Source organism: Mus pahari, chromosome 11 (assembly GCF_900095145.1).
Source record: "Mus pahari chromosome 11, PAHARI_EIJ_v1.1, whole genome shotgun sequence".
Taxonomy (NCBI): domain Eukaryota; kingdom Metazoa; phylum Chordata; class Mammalia; order Rodentia; family Muridae; genus Mus; species Mus pahari.
The window spans coordinates 52,153,729-52,161,822 of record NC_034600.1 but is presented as its reverse complement, the minus strand read 5'-3'; the positions used below and the strand labels follow the sequence as shown (position 1 = coordinate 52,161,822).

Here is an 8,094-nt window from a genome sequence, read left to right as displayed (position 1 = left end):
GGAAATAATTAAATCTCTTTATGATCAGCTTTGAAGACGTAAGATTAAGTGCATACCTTACTGTTTGCCCTTTTGAATGTTCACTTGCAGAGTGGGGTTCTAGTACACCCCATAAACACTACCAGAAGACCATTACTTATCCCCATTAAACAGTTACAACCGTCCTTACCAAAGTCGGCTATCTTTGCATTCATGTGTGCATCAAGCAGGACGTTTTCAGGTTTCAAATCTCTGTGGACCACCATATGCCTATGACAATAGTCCACACCAGAAAGGATCTGCTGGAACAGACGTCGACTTTCCTTTTCGTCCAACTAGGAAAAGAAGAAAAGCATTTTACGCTGTGCCTCTCAATGGAAACATTCTTATTATCCTCCAGCCTATAGATTGTGGAAGCCTGGAAGCTTCCAGGCGGACTTCACTCATGAGGTACTTTTGAAATGGGCAAGTAAGGCGTGCAACCCTACACTGAAATGCCAAGGGTTTAAGGGGACCAAATCAGCAAATCAGCTCTCTGACCCTATCATGTACATAAGCTACACTTAAAACACATCTTCTGCTGTAGCTCATGGGCTATTTCTAGTACTTTCAGCTTCTACCTGAAACTGGGAATGTTTTCCAATTAGTGATGTTTAATACTTCCCTCCCTCAATAAATGTGTATATTGAGCACATTCAATATGCTGTACAGGTTAGATATCCATAATACTGAAATGATGAAAAGAAGGCCCTACTCTAGTAGACAAAAATAAGGCCAAAAACAAAACAAAACAAAACCATGAGCATAACAGTGGGGAGAAAAGGGTCCCAGAGTGATACAGACAGCGTTCCAATGAGCAGATCCAAACCCATGGGGAAACAGATGCTCCTAGTCAAACTCAGTGGTTCACAGAACAAAGCAAAGTCATGCGGGTACACCAGGGACCTGCAGGGAGGAGGGGAAGGCAGGAGTGGGAGAGGAAGGGATCAGGGAGGGAGAGTACACAGAGGGCACAGAACACATGGATGCAACTGTCAAAGAGCAAATCTAATCGAAGAAAAGGGGAAGAAAAAGAGATATACCAAGTGATGTTTGTATGGGGGATGATTACAGACGACGAAGAAGTGACAGGTAAGTATTGGAATTGAGCCACAATGCAACGATAGACTGTACTCTGAAATTTAAGCTATTTTTTAAGTTTTGTGCGTGTGCGTGTGTGTGTGTGTGTGTGTGTGTGCGCGCGCGCGCGTGTGTGTGTGTGTGTGTGTGGGTGTGTGTGTGTGTGTGTGTGTGTGTGCGCGCGCGCATGCAGAAACAAGAATGCTAAGAATGTTGGATCCTCTGGACCCGGAGTTACAATCGTGAGCCACCTGACATGGGTACCATCTACTGAGCCATCTCTTCAGGTCCAAGATGTTTTCATTTAAACAAAAGAAAATCCTTAGCACATTTACCTTTTGCATGTTTCCTGAAGAAAAAAAAAAACTTACACTACGATTAAAAATTTTAAGTACAATCTTTTAAAAATCATCTTCAAATCTCTGTATTTTCTGATGCTTGCTCCACAAGGGATAAGCAGTACTGCATCCCCCATGCTCCAGGACAAAGTATTTAAGAAGTAAGCTACGGACCCCTAGGCAAGGACGCTCACATGACATCCTCCAGCAGGTCATGAGTGAACATTCTAAGTCCAGAATCCTACACCTTCACCGCATGGACAATGTGGGGACAAAGAGAAACCAGTCATTGCTTTGAATACAAAATTAAAACTGCTACTGAAGTGTAGCATACCCTTACACTGAAATGTAAGGTCCTCTTCCTTAAGAAAAAGACATTAATACTTTTGCAAACTCACGCCTTTGTTCCAGTGGATGGTTATTTAAAAAAAAAAATTATGCAAGAGGAAGAGAAAACTTAATAAATGATAAGTAACATAGAAAGGCTACAATGGTGAAAAGAATTTTATTTATAAAAATACAGTACAAAGAATGGCAGTGACTAAAGAAAGATGAGCCACAGGAAAGCACACTCCCACTGAGAAACGTCACACACTGAGTCTTTTGTGTCACTCCCCGTTGTGTCGCCCCAGGGTGCTATCAGCAACACACCAGGCCCATAAAACAAAAAGATGGAGAGACAGCAGCTGTCAGGAGGAGTGTGTGGACAGCAGATGAAAACTCAGCAAAAAAGAGAAAAGCAAAACCAAATCCTAGAGGAGAAAATGAACACGAGTGCGTGTGGGACCCTGGGAACGCTGAGAAGTGGGCGCGCCGTGACTTTCTGAAGCAGTGAGGGGTGGGTCGGAAATAAGACAGCAGGCCTCTGCAGAAAGCTGTAGGGACCCCACCAAGGCGGAGTAAGACCTCTGGCTCCTTGGGAGGGCCAGGCAAAGCCAGGCCATTCTCACGGGCTCCGCAGCAGGAGAAAGGCACCAGGCGCCGGAAGGAAGATGTAGATCATGTGCATACTAACAGGAGAGACCCTATCTCCCGACTCAGTTCCAACAGCTAAACCAATATCTCCAAGAAAATAGGAAGAAGCAGATACCAAATCAGACAAAGAAGAAAAAAAAAAAAACACTTGTGCCTGTGAGCAAAGAATTTACCCTACCAAAATTAATGTCTCCAACAACACAACCTGTGGGAAAACCGTAAACGGCACACATCCACGGGCTTGGCATTTGCTGGGACTTTGTTCTGAAATTTAAGTGAACAGCTAAGAATCGCCAGATATCCTAGTGAGAGTATGGGGGAGGGAGGGAAGAGAAAGACAAAATGAGCAGAAGAAAAAAAAAAAAAAAAAAAAGGAGGCGAGCGGGAAGCAGGAAAAACAGAGCGGTGCAGAGGCCAAAAGACATTGAAAACCAAAATGTCGTTCTCAAACAGGTAAGGCTGTGAAGCCAAACAATCAGCTATCCAAAGGGAATTTCAGAAAATAAGGCAGAGATCTGAAACACAAACATGTGACAGCTGAAGGTTTGGCATTCAAAAGGTAACACTAAAGTCATCCCCACAATGTACAGCAAAATGACTAGAAATGACAAACAAGAGAAGAAAAAAAGAGATGAAAAAAAAGCAGGCATTGATTAATTCGGGAAGAATTCCTCCAGTGGATAGGAATGGGACCTTGAAGGATGAAAAAGGGAAAAATTTAGATAGAAATTAACCACGATGAGAAAAAAAGACTAGCGTGCTTAATGAGTTTGATTCTGATTAAAGAGATTCAGTACGTAACATGAAAGAATGAAGAATGCAAATAGCTCCCGACTGAAGGCGAGCAAAGCTCTCCTCTGCCGGATGTGGGCCTTTCAGAAGGGCGCTGTGCCAGTCAGATAACGTGAGAGTAAGTATGGGCAGGGGGCAGTGCTCAGCATTTGTGCTCATAACTAGATGCCTTCAAGGTTCCTTCGAACACTAAACTCTCTAAGTCTACTTCCTAGCTCCTGCCAAATCACTATTCCTTTCTACTCCAGGTATATCAGAGTTCAAAAACCAAACCACGGATGCAACTTAAATGTGGCCAGGGTTGAAGGAAAAGGCCTACATCATTTAAGTACTTAATAACGTATTTTGGGAGGAACGCTTAGGAAAGCGTATTAGGAAAGTTTAGGAAGCACATTAAGAGTGTGCATAGGCCAGGCACACCTTTAATCCCAACACTTGGGAGACAGAGTCAGGGACATCTCTATGCACTGGAGGCCAGCCTGATCTACGTGGCAGCCACAGTGGCATAGTGCGACCCTGTCTCAAATAAATAAATGAATAAAAGTTTGTATTGCTAAAAACCTTAAATCTGAGGATTGTAAATTTTAGGGACTTAATTGAGCTCTGTATAGCACTAGTAAATCACGTGACCTTGGACAAATACTCAACAAGTAGGCTTTATATCCATGTCAATTAAATGGGCTCAGGGATCCTCTTTGAGGTCCTTTCCCTCTAAATAGCCTATGATTCTACACCAATTCACGCTAAGGGCACATATTACTAAACAGACCTCTGAAAAGTGCTTGCTGACACTGTAATGCAATAAGGGGGACAGGAGTTACCAACATAGGCACAGGATTAAATGAGAACTTCTTACCCTTCCATTTTTACAGATATAGTCAAATAGCTCTCCTCCTGAGACATATTCCATCACCATGAAAATATCAGATGGTGTGCTGATGACCTGGTACCTGGTGAGAGAAAACATTATCTACTAATATTAAAACACGTGTATTCATCCATTCAGTAAAGATTTACTAAGCATCTATAAGATACCAGGTTCTGTGCTATAGCTGCTAGAAGTCTGTGGGGGAGCAAAGCCAATCTCCTGGTTTTGTTATGGTCCTGATGCAGGTGCCAGGAGACAGACAGTAAGTAAGCAAGTTTGTTATGGTCTTGATGCAGGTACCAGGACACAGACAGTAATTACGTAAGAGGCAGAGCATGCGCTACAGCAGAGACAGCAGCCTCTTCTACACAGAGTTCCCCAGGAAGGTCACAGAGTACACCAGAGCAGAGCCCCAAGGGAGGAGCAGACTACCTTTGCTGGGAGAAAGGTGAAGTGGGCAGAGGGAAGGAACAGCCAGGGCCAGGGCCCAGGTGGGAGCCTGCTTGGCACACTCATGGTAAGGTAAGAGCAAAACAAGCCAGGAGAGAAAACAGGACGTGAAGCTAGGTCGTTGGAGACCAAAGATGCGGAGCGCCACAAGCCGGGAGAGAAGAAACCTTCGGCTTTTATTTAAAGGAATGTGGAAAGTTATGGGATGCTTTTGTGCTGGCGGTCACATCAAAAGAGTAAGCAGTGGCGGTCTGAAGACCGGAGAGAACGCTCAGAAGATGCCCATGAGTGGTGAGGTAGCTCAGGCCAGTGTGATGGTGTTAAAGGACGGAGAAAAAGGTCGGAGATACACTCTGGGGGAAGAGATGGAGTGATGGTGGGAAGAGGGCTAAACAGGGCTAAACAGAACTGTTAATGATGCTCCTACGTCATCGTGCCCACCCTCCCCACGGGTTAAGTGACAACTGCGATAATGGTGAAAAGAGTGTGAGAAGCAGAGCTGAGGAGATGATGGGGAGATGAGACCTGGACCAGGTTCTCTGAAAGACCTCGTGGACATCCCAATGAGTGAGGAGCAGGCACCGGGCCTGGAGTTCAGAGAATGGGTCTCAAAGCAAGGACTGTACAGTTCGGGGCCATCAGGAGACATGATAGATCAAAACCCTTTAATGAATGAGAGATAAAAGCGAAACAATTTTGGAGCCAGCCAGGTCAACAGAGAAGTCCCAGGAGCTTTAAAGTATAGCCTACATGGTTACACAGAGGGTCAGAAATAAGTTACCCGTAAGCCTCACTGGGGCTTCCTCAAAACAACCATTAGGATTACCGTCCTTCTGCAATACCGGATTCCTCAAAGCCTGGTCTGTATGGCCAAGTACAAGCAGGGTAGGGGAAAAAGATTTCTAGTACACAGTCTCTCCTGAGCCTGGTTCCCAGCATGTTAAAAAAAAAAAAAAAAAATTGAAATTTGAAGCTCAAAAAATTCTCACCTTTTTTTTTTTTTTTTTTTTTCCTTTTCAGGTGGTTTGGGAGACCAAACAGGGCCTGGCACCTGCTACAGAAGCTTTTAGTAGAAACCCAACAGTTGGTACTACCCATAAAAACAGTAGCACAGAACACTGTCAAAAAGGCCTCTTTCCAGGCAACAGGAAGCATGGGAATACGGTGGATATGAGCCATGCTAAAACCCAAGGGTGGGCTCTGGGACTGGCAGTGAACCGGGATCAGAGACAAGAGCAGGAAGACACTTCCAGCCTCGGAAACAGGATGAAGGCCAAGCCTCTCTCTGGTTTGCCAGGTCAGGCGGGTTAACTACAGGGATGAGCGGATGGATGAGAGGACCAGGTTAATGGGCTGAGCTTACAGTTTGATGATGTGTGGGTGCCTGAAGAGCTTCAGGTTCTGAATCTCTCGACGGATTTTCCCGACCACGTCAAGGCTCCGGATCTTCTGCCGGTTGAGTATCTTCACAGCAACTTTGTGTCCGGTCAACTCGTGCTTGCCCACTGCAGAAGGGATTATTTTTAATGTTAGCACCGGTTCTGATGGATAGCATACTTTGGGGTGTTATAATAGAAAGCTAAACATTCTGAAGATACCGGAGCACGTTTGCCACCCTCCTCCCCAATTATCCGCTTGAAAGTTTAGCCTTAACTGCTCACCAAGAGTGGATTTTGGGAAAAGGGGATTTGGACCAGTTACAAGAGAGAAAGAGGAAAAATTCTTCCTGTATGCCTTCAGGTACTCAAATCCCTTTAACTCGCTATTCATTTTTAAACTACTGTACATAGAAAATCAAACTATCTTTTGTTTGAAAACCTTCTGTAGATGTTCACACACAGAGAAACTGGTACACCACCATTAAAATCATGTGGTAAGGAACCAGATATGGTAGCTTATGCCTGCAATCGTCAGATGCAGAGTCAGAGGAACTGAGAACTAAGGGAAGGCCCGGGCTACGTAGTAACACTGGACCTCAAAACAAGAAAACCAAACAAAAGCCATAACATGGAATAGCTTTTTCTTCCCCTCAGAAAACTGCCCTGCAGGGCCAGAGAGATGATGGCTCACCAAGGAAGAGCTGTACACACAGGAGGCTCTGAATTCAAATTCCCACAATGCACTTTAAAAAAGAAAAAGAAAAGAACCTAGCATGATCCCTGCCTATAACCCCAACACTGAGAGAAAGAGGAAGGTAGGCAGAGACAGGGGGATTACTGTGCTTACTGGCTAACTACCTAGCTCTAATTTCAATAAGAGATCTTGTCTCAAGGAAACAAAAGCACATACAGTACACACATGCCCAAAACTACATACATGAACTCCCCTGGGACAGTGACATGATCCTCCACCATTAACAGCCCCCGTGATTGGCTGTTGTTGCTGTTGCTGTTGTTGTTTTGTTCTGTTTTCAGTTTTGGCTCAGTGGCACATAGTCTCCATTTTCAAATAGGAAATTTAAAAATACGTGATTTTAGGCTAAAGAGATGGCTCAGTGGCACGAGCTGCGCTTCTAGAGAGTCCAGGTCGGACTCCTGGCACTCGCGTGCGGCCTGCAACCATCTATAACCCCAGTTCCAGGATATACAAGAACCTCTTCTAGCCTTCTTGAGCACTCCGTACAGACATAGTGCATGGATACATATAGAGACAAAACATCTATACAAATAAAAGTAGATAAGTCATGTTTAAAGGGATTCCATCTTGCCCAGACCCACCCAGACAGTTGACGTAGACATGAGAATTCAGATACTGCTGCCGAGGCAAAGTCCTCAAAAGTCTAGCATCTGTGTGCCCTTTCTCAAGAACCTATGGAAAAACATAGATCTATCAAAATCAGAAGAGAAACAAGAACATCAACAAGAAGAGAGCACACCTAGTGAGGCGAGTGCCAGCTTAGGCTTCTCGTCCTGGTCTTGGGAGCATTGCTGCTAGCTAGCTCCAGGCCCGCAAGGGCTGCAGCACAGGACAGGGCCACTGCCCCGAAATGCAAACAAAGCCAGCTGTGGTAGTGCATGCCTGAATTGTCAGCCTGTGAGAAGAGACAGGGAGTTTTAAGGTCACTTTGGCTACAAAGGCAGCTCAAGAGCAGCCTTGGTGACTTAGACTCTGTCCCCAAAGGAGCTCACCCCCCCCCCCCAAAAAAAGCAGGAAACCAATGCAGGAGGAAAATTACGAAACCTCCAAACGGTGACAGATGTGGTCAGACAGCAGCAAATCCAGGCAAGGCAACACGCAGAGGAGCCAACGTCGTTATTTTGAGGGAAGAGAGGTAATCCTATACCTTTGAAAGTATGGGATCCACATAACGGGATGAGAGAAATAACTCCCCAAGGCCATCCTCTCACAAGCACATTGTGGCACACATGCCCCTACATACATACACACACACACACACACACACACACACACACATTAATAATGTTTCTCAAAAACACTTGAGGTTTATCCAAAGCTGTAGATATTTCTTTCACCAAGTTAAGAAACTAGGGTAGGCAATTCTTCACAGAGTTAGAAAGGGCGATTTGCAAATTCATCTGGAACAATAAAAAACCTAGGATAGCAAAAACCATT

The 8,094-nt window shown here is 44.7% G+C and overlaps 1 protein-coding gene across 2 annotated transcripts in view; it reads right to left on the bottom strand.

The window, feature by feature from the left end:
- The window catches only part of Prkaa1 (protein kinase AMP-activated catalytic subunit alpha 1), a 41,000-nt gene that overhangs the window by 13,377 nt on the left and 19,529 nt on the right, over positions 1-8,094 (bottom strand). The window contains exons 2-4 of one of the 2 annotated variants that reach the window (XM_021208235.1): positions 5,885-6,026; positions 4,060-4,153; positions 170-314 (exon numbers count right to left, since the gene is read on the bottom strand). In XM_021208235.1, coding sequence (XP_021063894.1) covers positions 170-314; positions 4,060-4,153; positions 5,885-6,026 — 381 coding nt within the window. The remainder of the gene's footprint in view (positions 1-169; positions 315-4,059; positions 4,154-5,884; positions 6,027-8,094) is intronic. The other variant, XM_029544045.1, reaches the window with a different exon arrangement.